Source organism: Athalia rosae, chromosome 1, assembly GCF_917208135.1.
Source record: "Athalia rosae chromosome 1, iyAthRosa1.1, whole genome shotgun sequence".
Lineage (NCBI taxonomy): Eukaryota > Metazoa > Arthropoda > Insecta > Hymenoptera > Athaliidae > Athalia > Athalia rosae.
Genome location: NC_064026.1, coordinates 24016819 through 24034125, shown reverse-complemented (window position 1 = coordinate 24034125; position 17307 = coordinate 24016819). Strand labels below are relative to the sequence as shown.

The following is a 17307-nucleotide window of genomic DNA, read 5'->3' as shown; positions in this document are numbered from 1 at the left end:
CATGAGCCATGAGCAAATTCGAAAATTGTTGCTTGATTGTTGTAAACTCTTTGTAAAGTCTTTATGAAGTTTGAAATCACTATTTGAAATGTATCGCCCGCGACATCTAGCTAGGTTCCGCAGAGATTCAAGTCCTGCGCCTGCGTTATGAGCTATGGTTAGTCGATCCAGAGTAGCTCGACCACTGCTCTCGACGATGGAATCGAGTATCTAAACCAACCTAAACGGTGGAAAAAGCGACTCGCAAACGTTGCGTATTTGCCGGTATACGTTTGGTGTTGTTATTGTAAGAATAACAAGCCAAAACTAACGTGACGATATTTTTTTACAGAGAAAATTAAATCAAACTTCTCAACATGGTGAGTAACCGCTTCATTTTCACCCGAACAATTTCATTGTTTCACTAAACTAACCTCGTCTCGGCTAAACGTTAGTCCTAGTTAAAATTTAGGAGCAGAATTAATATGTCTACATTTTCTTTCAGACGATCGGAAAAAACAACAAAATGCTGCAGCATATCAACTACAGGGTGAGAATCATTCTGCAAGATTCTCGTACGTTCATTGGTACATTCAAGGCATTCGATAAACACATGAATTTGATTCTTGGAGACTGCGAAGAATTCAGGAGAATAAAACCAAAAAATACTAAACAACCTGAAAGAGAAGAAAAAAGAGTTTTAGGCTTTGTCCTTCTTAGAGGTGAAAATATTGTGTCTTTAACGGTCGAAGGCCCACCACCTCCTGAAGAAGGTTTACCCCGTGTACCGATTCCTGGAGCAGCTCCTGGCCCAGGAATGGGGCGTGCCGCTGGTCGTGGTATGCCTGCCAATGTCTCTGGAGTACCTGCAGGACTACAGGGACCTGTCCGTGGTGTCGGAGGTCCATCGCAGCAGATCATGACCCCTGGTGGACGAGGTCAAGTGTCAGCACCACCTCAAATGCACCCCGGAGGTCCACCCCGGATGCCTGTCGGTGGGCCACCACCTGGCATGATGGGACCACCGCCTGGAATGATGGGTAATAAGTTCTAAAAGTATCATATCCTGAGTTGATGATCGACTCATCAAGGAATTCAACATTGTCCCAGTATTTTAATTTCTGATTAGTTCAGAGAAACTACTAAATATTTTCATTAACTGCTACACAAGCTCAAATATTAAAGATCAAGATGGTCCTTTATAGCAATGCGTAATCTCTATTTCTAGCTAGTGATTTGGTGGTATCCCATCTTATAGGGGTCCTAGAAACTCGGACTTCTTCTAGCAGCATGTTAGCATTGTTCTAAACATTTATTGTTCATTATAGAAAATATTTCGCTTATGTTGGAAATTTTCATTTTCCAGGAATGCCTCCTGGGATGCCTCCAATGGGTCGTGGTGGTCCACCTATGGGTCCTCCCGGAATGCGAGGTCCACCTCCTGGTATGATGCGAGGTGGCCCACCTCCGCGTCCTTACTAATACTGTCATAATATTTGGAAAAATACAATGATGACCAATAAACTAGCTCATAACTTTCTAGCACAGATATTTATTCGATATCCACAACCCAAGTTTCCCCAAAGATACAATTATATTCGGAATCATCATTCATAAGAGAGATCATTGCGAGTGCTCATCAAAACAACGAAAGTATTTCTAATAAAGGATTTGCTTGTCAAATAAATAATCCTTTGCGAGAAAAAAAGACTTGGAATTAGAAGTTGAAAAAATTCGTTTATTGATAAAAAACCAACTGAAATTTCCTCTACTTTTCTGTTTTACTTCCAGTTCCTGGTAAAATTCGTTTTCATCTGATATCATCAACAAAATTTTGCACAAAGCTTGATTTGGTGGTTGCTGAATATATATGGTAGACACTGAAAGTGACCTTCCTAGAAATATAAACAGAAAAAGATTTTGAGGTACAATAAACAAACTCCTGCTGCCAAAATATCGTCTGTCTCTTGGCAGGTCAAGAATTCCAGTACGTGATGTAATGGTGCTTTTCTTTGGAACATAATGATTTGACAGTGGGCAGTAGATGACAATATGGTGAAGACATGGAAATAGTACTAATAAATGGCACTTGAGCAAGGAAAGAATCAGGTAGTTGTTTAGATTGGCCGGTAGTTTGCATAAAGTGTTAAGTAATAAAGAGGTAAAACGATTTATATCTTACAGCAACTACACAGGAATGAGTTGCTAGCGATAAACGGTTATCATTGAGGCTTGATTTTGGTATGACTTTGAATTTTTCGAAACGTCATGAAACTGTGAAACTGATATTCCATAAAAATACTGTTTTGTGCGATTGCATGAATATAATGACTATCTCACGGGGACGAACTAGTGACTTGATTAGGCTGTGACCAATGACAACCAAACTGATAGCACGAGCGGCTTACAAAGTATATGCTGCATGCACATATTTGCATGTAAATGCCTAAATCAGCAGACAAAATTTAACGTGAAATTAAAAAATTTTTACAAACAATCTTTAAACACCTAGTGTCACTTGCAATGACCTTATTGTTTGTGGAATCAATCTGTTGAATCATTCACAAGTATCAATAACAGTAATTTGAAAATTCTAATACACATCAATGCATGTTTTAGACTAGCAAAGTAGAACATATCATTGTCTTGCATATTGTCAATGGAACAGACACATCATGTTCTATCATGTATCTAAAAATCAAGGATAGTAATCTTGCTACAAATATCACGTCACATGAAACATAGCACTAACTTTATATATGTATTCACAATACATAGCATGGAGCAGTACGTCACAGATTTTTTCGTAGATGATAAATTCAAATTAGACATGTATCAAATACAATTACAGGACGGCAGTTGTCCGCTTTTTATCACAATGGTTTCTAATTGTCTTTATTTTAATCAAACCTACGTGATTACTTAAATCAAAAGGACTTTCGGTTTGATAATATAAGTTACATGTAGGAACCAAACAAATTTTTCGAGTATCACTCATGGAATTGACACTAGAAATGAATTCTGCACTTCTATGCTAGGATTTCGAGGATAGATGTATTAACAAACATTCGTAGATCTTTCTTTCTGGTCGTTAGATTACTTTCAGACAATCTTCAGGAGATAGAAATATATTTTGGCACTCGCATTAACGGTCTCTGGAAAAACACAACGATGACGATCACCCAAATACTAGACAAATTAATATTTGCTCAGTTGGAGATTATCTTTCGATTAAATTTTGTATCAACAGAATAAGATATTTAATTCCTTTAAAGATATTGTAGAATAATTAGTATTGATATAAATATCAAACAATTCCAATATTACGCCGAAAAAATTATAAATCTTATTAAACCTACGTATAAAATATATATTAATATTTTAAAAATCAAAAAGGTGGTAATTGAGAAACAAGCTCATTGTTAACAGTTTGATTTGTCGGTTATTGATTGATGACTTTCGTATAAATCGTTTATTTGATCAATCGTTAGAATTTGACTTCTAACGTCATCCAAGACGTTATTGCTTTCATTGGTATCGACGTATTGAAAATTCTCTAAGTTTATGTCTGTCGAAGCCAGTGCTGTGCTAAATATATCGATTTCTGAACTGGGCATAGATTCGTCTGTCTGAATGTTGTGCAGGTTATTTTCTGAAAAAATATTTGCCAATTTACAGATGTAATTGTCAGCATCAAATTAAAGATGTGTCACTAATCAGACAGAAACATAGATTAAGTCAAGGTGTGAAATGAATAAAACGGGCTTACAAACTTACACGTCAAATCTTGACCAGCCCTGTCGTTAATAAACACAGCTCAGACCATAATATGATTATTGATTTTACAGGAAAAATGAATTTACTGTAAAAGTCTTTCGGTCATAAAGAACAAAATCTACTGAGTGGTTGTCTTTTCCCAATAAGGGGTATCGAGGCAGTATAAATTTTTCATGATCTACCTGATGTTTGAAAAGTGTAGATTCCGGTTTGAGGGTCAAGTGTTCCTTGTATTTCACTCATACAATCAGGCTTGGCAAGCCCATCTTTGGAATCCTCAGTTTGCGATTCAACCGGAGACGTTGCTATATCTGCATTTACATTATCTATAGTTTCTTTATTTTTTCTGGAACAATTAATCCGATAAATGTTTATCTAGAAGACAATGAAACAGCCATAAATCTCATCAAGTTACCCAAGTTACAGTGTTCATTTACCTATGCTCATTTGTGTCCATTACAAAACTAAAGTTAGCACCACTCTTCAAATGCGGGGATTTACTTTTGGGGCATATTGGCGTTTGAACATCTGTATTTTGTTCCTTCATTAACGTATGGGAATTAGTGTTTAAAATAGCAGTCTTTGATTCTGAACCGAAAACCCCAGAAGCTTCAAGAATCTCGGAAAGAACTTTACTTTTCTCTAAAGAATCCTGTCGTAGGTCGAAGACAATCATGTTTCCAGACTGAAAGCACAATGATATTTAGTACAACTTATTCCTAAAATGACAAAGTACATATAAGTAACTTTTTAGATGCGATTCTCGATATTTTTTGAGAAAAAAATAATTGAAAAGAGTCCGTAATTGGATATAGTTGATATTTACTTTTGTATTCGTTTTTACACACTCCGGTTGAGGGGAACTTATAGGAGATAGCATGGCTAAAGATTGTTCCCCATTAGTGGAAATTCTACGTGGGAGTAATGCTATCGTACCAGCTGATTGCTGATTTGATAAGCACAAATTTTTTCCACCCATTATAACTTTACCTAATACTTCCTGTAACAAGAATTATCAATCATATCAAGTAGACATAATCATGACCATCATAGACAAAAATTACCTTTCCAGCATGAGACAGCGTAACACCTCTGGCGGGACCTTTTTGTACAACAATTACATTTGCTTTAGCCGCCACTCTTGAGCCAGAATTGGATCCTATATTTACAGTTTTACTAGAATTTAATGTAATACCCTAGAATAACATAAAGATCACTTTTATCAAGATCAAGCCAAGGTTTAAACCCATAGTGTGCATACCACTGTGGCAAAACATCAGGTACACATAGAGTCGATTTGAACACAATCGAATTTCGACTTTAAGTATCTGAGTAACTATACACCTTCCTGAGAACATGAATCAGATGTTTTTTGCCACTAATTATTTCAACTGTGAGGTAGTAGCTAGATTGAAAATGAAACTATGACTGAAATTCTCATGGTCAGAGGCACTCTGTATGCACATCAAGGGTTCTATTTTTACCACATCAATCATGGGCAATGGTTATTGATTGAACAACATACATCATAATCTTTAGTAAACAATAAAATTATTGATTTGGTAATATTGGTATTGGTATTGATTTGGAATTATTGATATGGATATTGGTATGGTGAGATATGACAAAGAAACATTTAAAATTTAGTTTTGTACATTGTATGCTAAGATAAAGGTATTTGTGGCATAATTTACCATTTTGGTAGCCTGCTGACCAGGTTTAACAGCAGACATTTTTTTGCACCTTAATACTGCTGTGGTAGGTCTGATAGAAGGAGGCCCAGGCCCGCTTGAAGCAACTCCAGTATTTACAGTCACCAGTCGAGGTCCGCTATCTATTGACAGAAACAAGCTCACTTAGTTTCTGTGACATGTTTCGAAAAATGAGAAGATTGACTCAAATAAAATTCAAAATCAATTCCATCTAGTAATGTGATATCATCTTTATCAGGGCTGTAATTACTTGGCGTCATAGATTTTACGGCTAAGGTTGGCCTCGTACTCGCTTGTGTTGTGCTTGTTATCCTTTGCAGGCATGTAGGACTCGTATTACCGCTAGATTTGACTGTTTTCTGCACACAGCTTGTTAATTGCACTAGTTTTACACCTAAAAGTTGGAAGAAATAATTATTTCAAATACTTTCTCGAAAGGAATACTGCTCACTGAGCAATCAAATGGTGTAATATGAAATTAAAGATATGTAGACATACTTCTATCAATGTCGCTATTTGTTTGTACATCAGAAACTTCTGACTGCATGGTCTGTGCAACAGGATTTTGTGGACCGCTGTTGGGTATCACAAGTGACGTTGTTTTGGGTTGTACTTTACTCTGTGTCGATATCACTTTACCTCGTATTATACTGGTCGGAATTGCAGTTACGTATGTTGGTACAACCGTTGAAACTGACCGACTGACTTGAGTAGGCACATGCGTATGTGATATATTTGCAGATATCATAGCTTTACATGGAACTGGAAAAGAATTTGAGTAATATACATGGGGAAAATATGTTACAAATTGAATCGAAAGGTCAGTTTGCTCAATATCAATTAATGTACAATTTATTATACAGTTGCATGTTATTTATTATCGATTTATTGGGTATAGAACGGATAAATGAAGAATTAAGAAACCTGTAGCAATTGATCCACTGGAACTACTTCCACTGGTATGAACGGAAGCATCATGAAGCGATGTTATACTTGTTGTGGAACACCATGAATTGACGGTAGTGATTGTAGCAGTGTTATCGATGACACTATTCTTTGCTAAATCCAAAGCTGAACTTGTCGATACTACAATAACCTGTTAAACAATTGAAATGTATATTCCCTTCAAATCATTTCAGATGGGGCCTCTGTAGCACATGATCAGCAATTCTTTACCTTCAAATAACTACGCCTGGTTTTAGAAGTGTCAAATAATCCGCCACAACCGCAATGAATTCGGACTGGCAGTAGCGATTCATGCATACAATTTTTAATGGTAAAACATTTTTACCTTATTCGATAATGAAACTGGTACAGGAGATATTGATTCTGATCCTAAGCGAGAAAAAGGTCTCACAACATCTTTGACATTATTAGTAGTATCCTCACGCTGGGTTACATTGCAGAAGAGATCCTCTAACTGTAAATAATACATGGTATGGGTATAAAATACTATTCGAAGTTACATGACACTCTGATACATGATAAAATCAAATAAACTGAAATCTATGTAAGGTCTGGTGTGGGTATTTATATTGTTATTTACCTCCACTCGTGATCTTCTTCTTTTTCTACTGATGGAATGATTGTCTGTTTGTTTAATGGTGGTATCTGCAGGTGATTCATTCTCTTCCACTTTTTTTATGGCGGATTCTGTCTCCACTTTAACTGAAGAATGATGAAAATATTTTTAAGTAATTTTAAAGTCAAGTAGTTTTAAAGTAAAGTAAGTAAAGACAAATGATATTTTGGAAACTTGAATTTCTATGACCAATACCTTTTACATCTGTTGACTTTTCCGCTGATGTTGATGGCATTTTTGTATTGGCAACAGAAGTCGCAAGTGAAAGACTATTAGCTAAGCTTGTAAAAACATTGCGAGGATTCAACCTTGGTAAGAGAGGAATTATTCTTCGACCCTCAATAGCCCAATCTGTACCAGTATTTGGGCCATTTAACCTGGGAGGAAAACATAAAAGTCATAGTACAATTATTGTTGATGGCATATTTCAATCATGTCATTGCTGAATTTAAATCATAAAGTACACTGCGAAATATCTAGGAAAAGACAGAAATAATATGTTAGGTATCACAATATGCAAGGAAAACTTACTGTTCAGCAATCGTAGATAGTTTCTCATCATTAACAGCACGCCGCACCTCTGCACGGTGCCTTTCATTTGATATATGAAGAGCTTTAGCTAGTTCCTGCAATAATTTCTGCTTCTCATTAGTAAATGAGCCTTGTGCCCGCAGTACTGACACCATACTACCATAGGCTTCCAATTCTGAAAATAATTATACCAAGATATCAATATAACATTTAATTAATTACAACCTAAGGATAAATTTATTTGCTATGAGTTGTGCTGTATAGGAATGTGATTGGAAACGATAATTTTGCCACAAATCTATAGAATATATGTATGGGTTGTCATCATTAATTAATATAAGTTTGGTGTTGTAAGAACCAAAATAAAATATACAGAAAAAAATGGAAAATAATAAAGAATGCAATACTCAATTATCTAAAGTACCATGTTTTTTATGAAACAGTAAACAGTAATTTCATGCAATCTGCAAGTTAATTGGAAAATTAAATAATAATGCTCACACTTTCGTGCAGAAGGAAAGAAATCTATCCGTTTACCCTTTCAAAAGTTAACGATGTAGGATCAAGGGTAGGAATGTAGTATGGATAATCCAGACGAGTCATGCAGACCTATGCAAACAGACATGGATATCAAGGGAGGTAAGATGCTGTTCAGGAAGCTAGTAGGCTTCAAGTTTGTGAACGCTGCAATATTTGCTGTATTTTTGATATCATGTTCTTTTAATTGGGTCCGTCTTATTTTCTCCAACTATTCTTATCAATTTTAAGAAATCGTAAATGCATATTAATATAGCTTAAAAAAAATGTTTATTTCAATTTTTGGGTTTGTATAAAACAAAACAATTTTTATGATACCATGATAACAACAGTGCCAGGACTAATTTGCATAGAGTTGTAACATCTGTGTTATCAGAATCTCTCATTTTCATGGACTTTCTCACAGCTTTCCTCTCGAGACATATGCGTTGAAATGAACATTGGTAGTCTTTGCAGGGATGTGATATTTTCATTTTTTTACCAGCAGTTGTAGCAGATTGTATCCTATGTAGAATAGCAAAGCTAAATATACATAAAGAACATTTTAAACTAACATTCAAGGTTTATGATGCAAATTGAATTACAAATGGCTGTACAATTTGTGTGGAATACTTATCTGAGTGATTTGCGATAACTTTATGTTCGTTGTACATCAATTGAAACTCAAATGCACAAACAAATGTGAAAAAAAACCATTATCTGAAAGACAGCTTCTTCATAGTGTCTTAAAATTACAGAATTTCGTTTTCTGCTTCAGCTACTGCTCTGGAAACTAAAATTAACGAAAATTTATTACATAGCTTCCCAATAAAGCAAATATTAATTCGAAGTACTTTTTTTATGGTCTGTTGTTTCGAACAGACCGATCATAATCATCTAATTGTTATTAGCACTTACCTTGTCTCTGTTTCTGAACAAATGCAATTTCATAGATAGTTAATAAATCCGAAGACCTACACAATTTGTAGCAATCAAAGTTAGAGCAGCATTTTGCACACTCTTTGAAACAAGTATATTGTCTTCAGTTCTCTCCTTCAATCTCGGATGAAAGTTATCTGCACACTTTGTTGATGAATACATTCGAAGTACATTATCGGTATCAAATGTGACTTGTGGCATGACTTCAGTAGACTAACAAGGTTTATAATGGCAACGAACATTGTGTGCGCAATACAAGGTGTGTTAGGATAGGAACAACACTGTACCAATGATAATTGTACTTTCTAAAGAATATGGAATGCTTGACATACCAAAGAACCTAGGCAAGCGGTGATGAGAAGACAAAAAACATGAAATTCAAATGGAAAATGAAAGTTTAAATAAGCATAACCTTACCCAGACAGCGTAAACATTTCTTGCACTCATCACGAGACAGGTCCAACTTTATCGGCCACATTGTTGTGGAATTAAAGCAGTCACAATAGGATATTAGCAAATCCAGGCATCATTTAAAATTTATTTCTACATTTTATCTGACTGCTGACAACAGGATTTTCAGTTGATGATGAAGTTGTCACATATTCCATTTCCAATCTGCTACGCTCGAATACCAGTCGATTCTCTGGAGACAAATAAGAAACATTTCACTACATTCACCGCGAAGATTCAACGTCGACTTTAAAAATTTGCCAAGACAGGCAGCCATACGAGAGTCTTGTACCCTACCACAAAGTCTCGCGAACTTACGCCCTCTCACTGGGCATGTACTGAAGATCCATCAGTCATCGAGTCAACGCTTCAACCAGTCGTGAACACGGAATCAGACTGGAATTACCCCATTTGCCTTTGATATGTCGACATTTATTAACTAGATGAGTTTTGGAAAAATTTTCAGACTTTTTTTAGGAGGTGTATTCAACATTGAATATTCGGAATCTGAGCTTTTACCACTCATTATGAGAACATTTGTCATGAAAATAACCACACACAGAAAATACTTAGCGTTGACTGGTATGTATGTATGTACATACGTATGACTAACCATCATCGTAACTTGTATGTTTGGAATTTAGCGTAAAGCTAGGTAAAAAACCGTTACATTTAAAACCAAAACAAAACTACCGGCATGCCGTCTATGCGAGAATAATAGAATTATCCACCTCTGACACATATCGGGAAGATACAACAAGCTACTTGAAATTTTTTTTCAGATAATTTTATCTATGAAAACGCTATCGTGGAGGATTATTGTATTTTTTCCTTCTAATGAAGACTGAGGATGGCAGATTATACAAATCATTAATATGGTACGTACATTTACGATAATTATAGTATGTATGTACGTACATACGTATGTATACTGACTTGACCAACGCCACAGCGTTGTGATCGATTTCTTTATGCGCGCCAAATAAAAGCGCGCTAAAGGATATGCGCAAAGAATCCTAGTAAGAGCGTACAGTCCAACAATATTCTGTGCTGTGAAGAAAAGCTACTGTGACATTGAGACTTGTATCGACACAGAAGGTTGCTAAATTCGAGTGGATGATGTTTTAAAAGTTGTTTCATAGTTGTTTGCTGTCGTAACAATGTCCGAAGATTGCTTGGAAACTAATCTGCAAAAGATATTCGGTCACCATGAATTCAAAAGCGAAACGCAAAGGCGTGCTGCGAAAGCCGTCTTCGAAAGTAAGTAACAGTAATGCATCAATTCTTCGTCAATATTCAGATTTCCTGTCTATAACATGACACCAATGACAACAAGCAATAATTCTGCGATGTTATTCGTAGACAATGTCACGTTTCTGCCTTCAATCTTTCTTGACTTCACTTATCAAGGTGAACACTTCTAGATTTATAGGATGAAAACTCATTTTTATTCATTTCCTATCTAATTTTTATAGCAAATTTTAAGTCCTACACTTCGTGCCCTTCATTATAAGTGGAGAGCTTCGGCAAGCACTTTTATGACTGTATGTCTTTCCGCATAATAAAATTGCTGTTATATTATGTTTAAGGGGAAAAAGATGTTTATATCTGCATGCCCACGGGCGCTGGGAAGTCGCTGTGTTTTCAGCTGCCTGCTGCAATGCAAAAAGATAAAGTTGCATTGATCTTTTCACCATTGATAGCTCTGATCAAGGTGTGTTGGACTTCTAGAATTCATCTTGACTTTTCTGATCTTCATACCCTGCTTGTTTCATTAATTAGCTATATTTGCTCCTCAGAATCAAATAGATATTCTAGACTCATTTAACATCAATGTGAAAACATTGAATTCAAAGACTCGAGTGAAAGAGAAAGCTTCTATAGTAAAAGATCTGCAGTCTAAACAACCAAAACTGAAAATGTTGTACGTTACACCAGAGATGGCTACTACGCGCGGTTTCCAGGTACCGCATCATTTGATGTCATCACACTGTTCGATCTTTTGATGAATTTCCATCTCTCCCATTTTTTATCTATATCTTGTAAAAACATGCCATAGCAATAACCATAGAGGTACACATTATTTATCCTATTACTAAATTCGTTTCCAATGCCTCTTTTGGGTCACCAAATACTGAACTACCAATGGACTTACTCATTGATAATCACATATTATAGAAAGTGATTCGTAGTTTTGTACCACTTGTATAATCATATTTTTTTCAGACTCTAGTTAAGAAAATGTACACTGCCGGTGTGATTTCATATATTGTGCTCGACGAAGCCCATTGTTTGAGTCAATGGGGTCATGATTTCAGGCCTTCATACAGAGAATTGGGGATATTCAGAGAAATGTGTCCAAATGTGCCAATTATTGCATTAACGGCAACAGCCGATAAAGAGGTAATCTCGCATTACACCTTCATTATAATCAACAGTGCACTTAATTACAAAAGAGGTTTAGCATGTTATGCATAGGGTAGAAATGATAGAATTTTTATGAATAGTAAAAAGTACAAAAGCTTAAAAACGAAATTTTCAGGTTGTAGCCGACATATTTTCTGTATTGAAAATGCAGAATCCTGCACGTTTTGTGCTTCCAGTCTTTCGAGATAACCTGTACTATGATTTGATGTTTATGGAAACATTGAACAATCCACTTGAACATCTCAAAGACTTTATTACTAAAGCACTAGGTACCGTTGATGAATCTGCTTCTCCGGTAAGCAAGTTTTTTTTTTAATTCATAAATGTAATTTGTTTATACCGTTGAAAAAACTTATTGCTGGGCTAAAAAAAAATTGATGCAACGAGTTTGGGGCAACTACATATGTAGAACAATTTCCTCATAATATATCATACATACAGAGCTTATATAGCATGACCTTTTCAAGCGTTAATAAACCTCTTAAAACAAACGAAAATATTTCAGTTTTAACTACATTGTTAATTAAGGTTTCAATGTAGTGTACTGATATGGCGATGTCACATTTGTTTCTGATTTTTCATCAACTGTCAATGATAAAGACCATCACTTCATATTTCAGATGCAACGAAATTGTGGGATAGTTTATTGTCGGAAGAAGGATACCACCTCTAGCTTAGCTGAAAGTCTGACTACTATGGGTATTAAGGCTGTATCTTATCACGCGGGTATGTAGCTATTCTTCATGAATGGAAATCGATGTTGTCCTTCATTAGGAATTGATCAAACTTTTTGTTTCATCCATAATATCTGTAATCTGAATCTCCAGGTCTAAGTACTTTAATTCGAACTGCAAATCAGAATGCATGGAATAGTGGAAAGGTTCAGGTCATTGTAGCGACCTGCAGTTTTGGAATGGGAGTCGACAAAGGGCCAGTCAGGTATGATTCTCCAATCTCAATTCCAGTTTTTCTACTGTTGATCATGACGAATTTCTCAGAGCTTATACCTTCAGTCTCAAATTTTTTTTAGAATGATGAATTTCTGTATAAACTGCGTTATGAAATGCATCATAAATTTGTAACTTACTTCCAACGACAGGTTTGTTGTACACTGGTCGGTACCACACACAGTTGCTGGGTACTACCAGGAATCGGGAAGAGCAGGGAGAGACGGCAAACCTGCTCGGTGCCGGATCTATTTCAGCAAACAAGAACATGATGCGATAGATTATATTCTGCGCAATTCAAAAGATTCGAATATTCAGAACGCGGCTCTGGCGCAGAAAAACTTTCAACGAATGGTGGCTTATTGCCTGGAAGCCAAGTATGTATTACAAGTTGTTTTGGTTAACTTCATGAATTCTGTAGTTAGCTGTGACAAGGTTTTCTTATTTCATACTTGACTGCATTTAAACTTTTCTAAATTTACTTATGCTACCGTTGTGTAACGTTGTGGTTTTTTTTCTTTGTCTTGTAACATATGCGTGCTTTGCATTGATTCCTACGCGTTAAAATTATGCTATCTTCATGTTCTGTGATATTCAAATAATATTTTGACTTAGATGTCGCCACGCACAATTCTCAAAATTCTTTGGTGACAAACCTCCAGCCTGTGGAAATCGATGTGATTGTTGTGAAAACAAAAAGGGAGTTCAGAATCGGATCGAGGAATTTCGTAGCATTAAATTTGAAAACAAAACATCGATTGAAAGTTCTGTGGCAGATGGTGTTGCACTTCCAAAGTATGACGTGCTGTAAGTATTATTCATCGTTATTATTCGATGATAGTGACTGTATCTTTGATGTTGTGGCTTGACTATAAAGTTTGCCAACAGTGAATCAGATACTGAGAGTGACAATTCTGGACCAGGATTTGAAGCAATGAAGGCGCAAGAAAAACGTGAAGCTAAAGAATTGCTTACTCAGCAATTTGCTTTACGCAGAGGAAATGCAAAGCCTGAAGCAGTAAGACTGGTTTGATAAATTCATTTGAAAAACGTTATACATGGAAATATGCAATATGTACTGTTTTATTTCTTCGTGAGTCGCGATAATATCTGTCATGTGAAGATTTTTTCTGTTGTCAATATTCGTAAGTAATGGGTTAATTATTTTTCTACAGCCGAGTCACCAAATTAAAATGGCTGCATCTGAAGCACATGTAAAATCTGCAGAAGCGACACATGTTAAAGTAAAGGGACTAACAATAGAGGTGAGTTGCAATTTAAGTATCCCCATCTATAACGTCACTTAAAACCAGTTAGTAGAATCTATTCATTCCTATGTTGTGTATTTATTTTGCTTATATGTATGTCAGGGTAATGTTTTTTCGAGTATTTTTTTATTTCTCAAGAGACTAATAGTCGAAAAACGAATCACCCTGAATTGTATATAAACATTGATAAAACCACTATTCCAGTAACTGAGGCTACTGCAAGTTCGAGGTATAGTTAAAAATGCCATGAGTTTGTTATAAAACTATTCTGACCCACTTTCACCTTATGTCTCACCTGCCAGTGCATAGAACAAATCATAGATCTAAATACAAAAAACAATAAATCCCATGATGAGTGTGAATAACATAGAATCAATTTGTTATTGGTATTACTTTTTCATTTTGCAGTCGCGAGAGTACTTCTACAATTATTTGGTTGATCTACTGACAGAGAATCACAAAATATTCAAGAATCATCACAAGATGATTTCAATCAACGCAGAAGACATAAGTTCCTTAGCGCAAGAGCTCGAATACACCATTTTCAGTCGTACCGTAGCTGCTAATGTTTACCGATTTAATATTGCAAAAGTTGTAAGTACCCTGTAATACTTGTGCTTTCTATAAATTCACTCAAAATTTCTCTTTCTCTTTTTTTTTTTTTTTTTACATTTTATTAGTGATAAATGGCTCTAGTTACAGTGGAATAACTTTTAAACTATGGAACGTGTTTTCTTGTCTCATTTCATGTGGGATCCTTATAAAATCACCGAATGTCGTTTGATTACTTGATTTCTGATCACTCCTGATTCTTCTGCTTTCTGATGTAGGTTAAATCCATTAAGGACTCTAACAAGTCAAGAATCCTTGATCTTAATTTGGAAAATTATGAACCAGGTGCAAAAAAGGCTACATCTCCCAAGAAATCTTTAAAAGCAGCAGAAGAGAAAAAAAAATCATCAAAGAATGGTTGTGACTTTGTAACGGCCAAAGTCATTTATAATGATGCTCAACAAGCCGCGAATTCATCAGCAAATCCGAATGTCGCAAAATGCTCCGTGACTGAGTTATCTGGAAAGTCTTCACAAACGCGTGAGCCTATAGATTCCCAGGCATCAGATCGACCGAAAACCAGCTGTGATTTTGTATCCACAAGAGACATTAACCAAAGTTCTCAAAAACCAAAAAAAAAATCATCAAAGAAAGCAGTCAAAATGAGATCTGTGACAGAGTTTTTCAAAAAATCTTCCACCTTACGTGAGCAAGCAATTTCTGAGACACCAAAAGAATCAGAGGCCAAGTGTGATTTTGTACCGACAGAAAACATTTGTGACAGCGCTCAACAATCTGATGACGAAAGACCCTCATCACCTGCAAATCTCAAAGTAAGACCATTGAAAGAGTTTCTTGAAAAATCTCCTATGGTGTGTGAGCAACCAGTTTCTGAGAAACCAGAGGAATCAGAGACCAACTCCAACTCTGTTCCAGTGATAGAAAATTCATCAGATTCAGGAGAATCTGATAAAAAGCAATCAGCAAATCCGAAGATGAAAACGCGCTGCATAACTAAGTCTCTTGAAACATCTTCAAAAGCATGTAAACGAAAAATACGTCAGCCAAAACAGCAGTCATTTGAATACGAGTTCGAAACTGCCTCAGAAATCGCCCAAAATTTCTTACCCGCAACTTCAAGTAAGTCAAGTCAAAAAGATGGTCACAATAAGCGAAAATGCGATAAAAAATCCGCTACTACGCCAGAGGGGGTCCGTTCAAAGAAGAAAAAAACATAGTGACGAGCAAACGTTTTTTGCCAAAGAACAGTATGAAAGTGATGACGAAGTTACTATAATTCATGCAAATTCAAGTAAAACATGGCAGTTTAAGTGACAGTCAAGATGATTTAAGTTCCACCGCGTCTAAGGTTGAGAACGATGTAGAATATTGTAAAAGAAAAAGCCTTACAAAGCAGTTAGTAAAAGAATGGCGACTGGTACCTAATTCAACTTCATGAGTCAATGGAGATTCTTTATTTAAAAATGGCAGATACGCAAGGACGTCAGCCAAACAACGACAAAGATATGAGAGATGGTCTTCTAGATCGTCTGAGGCTCGCAAGTCTACTTCGCTACGATGTGTAGAAAAAAATCACAAATCAAGAGAAGAAATTGCAGAAGATTGATGATCAGTGGAGAATTGAAGCCTTGTTTTTGCTGTGGCGAATCTGATAGAGAGACCTACATAAAACTTGGAAGGTGGATCCGTCACAATGTTAGAAAATATCATTGTTACAGTGAGTTCAACTTTTTTCCAGCAATGACACTCCAGTGAATTGCTGTTGACCGATGTTCTTGCATCTATCCGTTTGCCAAAATAGTAAAGAGTATTAATTCGGAATCATATTAGCCTGATTTTTCATATCGTGTTTCAGGTAGAAGAGAGATAGTTAAAATTGTTGCCGCATACCTGGACAGTTTGACGGTAAATTAGCATCATCTCTCAACATCTTCGAACTTGATATTTGCTATATTGCTATCCAAATTGCGGCTACCTGCAATTTTTATACGAGCTAGTACAATATTAGTACAATAACTGCAATATTCCATATCATGTTTCTTTTTACCTTGTACTTTTGACTGAAATTCATTGATCACTATGTTTCGATCCAATCTCATTTATTCTTAGCAAATAACTTTATTTGGTCCAGTATTCAGTAGCATAGATTATAAGGACCAGTTGAAGATATTAATTTTTTTGTTTGTCAGTATTTATTTTTTTTAATTAGTTTATCGTTCCAGTGTTCAGTGATGAAGATTGTAAGGACGAGTTGGAGATTTTTTATTTTTTTATTTTTCACTCATTGTTGCTACTCACTCATCTTCCTCTCATCTCAATGATGCCAGCGACAGAACTTCGTTAGTGATGTACATTTCTTGCAGTATGTGATGTGTATAATCACACTGAAATGTAAATAAATCTTAAATAGCCACCTAGTCATAAAAACATTATGTCCCAACTATGTTATTGTTCTGAAGCGTACGTGTGTGAAATTTATCGATGCATTAAACTATTTCATCTATGAAATTGAATTAGTCATTTGATCTACCTATCGCCAGTTGGAGATTCACCAGAGCTCAAGAACGGTACACGAATGGTAATTCTAGGCTCTTGTTCAACACAGG

General features: G+C 35.8%; 3 protein-coding genes across 17 annotated transcripts; 2 read left to right on the top strand and 1 right to left on the bottom strand.

Moving 5' to 3' along the window:
* Positions 1 to 200: 200 nt before the first annotated feature.
* Positions 201 to 1521, top strand: LOC105692860 (small nuclear ribonucleoprotein-associated protein B). Its single transcript, XM_012412360.4, has 3 exons — positions 201 to 359; positions 485 to 1019; positions 1346 to 1521. The coding sequence occupies exons 1-3, from the start codon at positions 357 to 359 to the stop codon at positions 1459 to 1461; spliced, it is 654 nt and encodes a 217-aa protein (XP_012267783.1). The 5' UTR covers positions 201 to 356; the 3' UTR covers positions 1462 to 1521.
* Positions 1516 to 9926, bottom strand: LOC105692859 (BRCA2-interacting transcriptional repressor EMSY). 8 transcript variants are annotated; one of them, XM_048659809.1, is made up of 16 exons: positions 9016 to 9440; positions 8437 to 8890; positions 8083 to 8190; positions 7582 to 7756; positions 7246 to 7427; positions 7015 to 7136; positions 6760 to 6888; positions 6393 to 6564; positions 5967 to 6230; positions 5719 to 5862; positions 5451 to 5590; positions 4821 to 4952; positions 4583 to 4756; positions 4194 to 4441; positions 3939 to 4102; positions 1516 to 1874 (listed from the first exon to the last, which is right to left on the bottom strand). In XM_048659809.1, the coding sequence occupies exons 4-16, from the start codon at positions 7734 to 7736 to the stop codon at positions 1639 to 1641; spliced, it is 2262 nt and encodes a 753-aa protein (XP_048515766.1). In that variant the 5' UTR covers positions 7737 to 7756; positions 8083 to 8190; positions 8437 to 8890; positions 9016 to 9440; the 3' UTR covers positions 1516 to 1638. The 8 variants fall into 8 exon arrangements, with proteins under 8 accessions (XP_048515766.1, XP_048515752.1, XP_048515763.1 ...); XM_048659795.1 differs by lacking the exons at positions 8083 to 8190; positions 8437 to 8890; positions 9016 to 9440 and adding exons at positions 9454 to 9679; positions 9784 to 9923; XM_048659806.1 differs by lacking the exons at positions 8083 to 8190; positions 8437 to 8890; positions 9016 to 9440 and adding exons at positions 9454 to 9679; positions 9784 to 9923 and having other exon boundaries at positions 5758 to 5862.
* Positions 9927 to 9929: 3 nt separating this feature from the next.
* LOC105692789 (ATP-dependent DNA helicase Q5-like) lies at positions 9930 to 17209 on the top strand. Of its 8 annotated transcripts, XR_007279927.1 has the most exons (17): positions 9930 to 10068; positions 10269 to 10364; positions 10439 to 10746; positions 11076 to 11200; positions 11286 to 11450; positions 11713 to 11889; positions 12029 to 12208; positions 12534 to 12639; positions 12741 to 12852; positions 13013 to 13237; positions 13476 to 13667; positions 13749 to 13887; positions 14036 to 14125; positions 14537 to 14722; positions 14959 to 16418; positions 16557 to 16606; positions 16924 to 17209. XR_007279927.1 is itself a non-coding variant. In XM_048659770.1 (15 exons), exons 3-15 carry the CDS (start codon positions 10647 to 10649, stop codon positions 15916 to 15918), a joined length of 2748 nt encoding a protein of 915 aa, XP_048515727.1. In that variant the 5' UTR covers positions 9930 to 10068; positions 10269 to 10364; positions 10439 to 10646; the 3' UTR covers positions 15919 to 17209. The 8 variants fall into 8 exon arrangements, 5 of the variants coding, with proteins under 5 accessions (XP_048515727.1, XP_048515713.1, XP_048515746.1 ...); XR_007279923.1 differs by having other exon boundaries at positions 16557 to 17209; XR_007279926.1 differs by having other exon boundaries at positions 14959 to 16606.
* The last annotated feature ends 98 nt before the right edge of the window (positions 17210 to 17307 follow it).

Bases quoted from the DNA above. Each gene is read 5' to 3' on its own strand.
- LOC105692860 (XM_012412360.4), top strand. The intron at 1,020-1,345 runs GTAATAAGTTCT...TTCATTTTCCAG, and splicing joins ACCACCGCCTGGAATGATGG to GAATGCCTCCTGGGATGCCT.
- LOC105692859 (XM_048659795.1), bottom strand. From the start codon at position 9,514: ATGTGGCCGATAAAGTTGGACCTGTCTCGTGATGAGTGCAAGAAATGT. The intron at 7,137-7,245 runs GTATTGGTCATA...ATCATTCTTCAG, and splicing joins AAAGTCAACAGATGTAAAAG to TTAAAGTGGAGACAGAATCC. The intron at 4,442-4,582 runs GTAAATATCAAC...TTGTGCTTTCAG, and splicing joins GTGTAAAAACGAATACAAAA to TCTGGAAACATGATTGTCTT.
- LOC105692789 (XM_048659756.1), top strand. From the start codon at position 10,647: ATGTCCGAAGATTGCTTGGAAACTAATCTGCAAAAGATATTCGGTCAC. The intron at 12,853-13,012 runs GTATGATTCTCC...TTCCAACGACAG, and splicing joins GTCGACAAAGGGCCAGTCAG to GTTTGTTGTACACTGGTCGG. The intron at 14,126-14,536 runs GTGAGTTGCAAT...TTCATTTTGCAG, and splicing joins TAAAGGGACTAACAATAGAG to TCGCGAGAGTACTTCTACAA.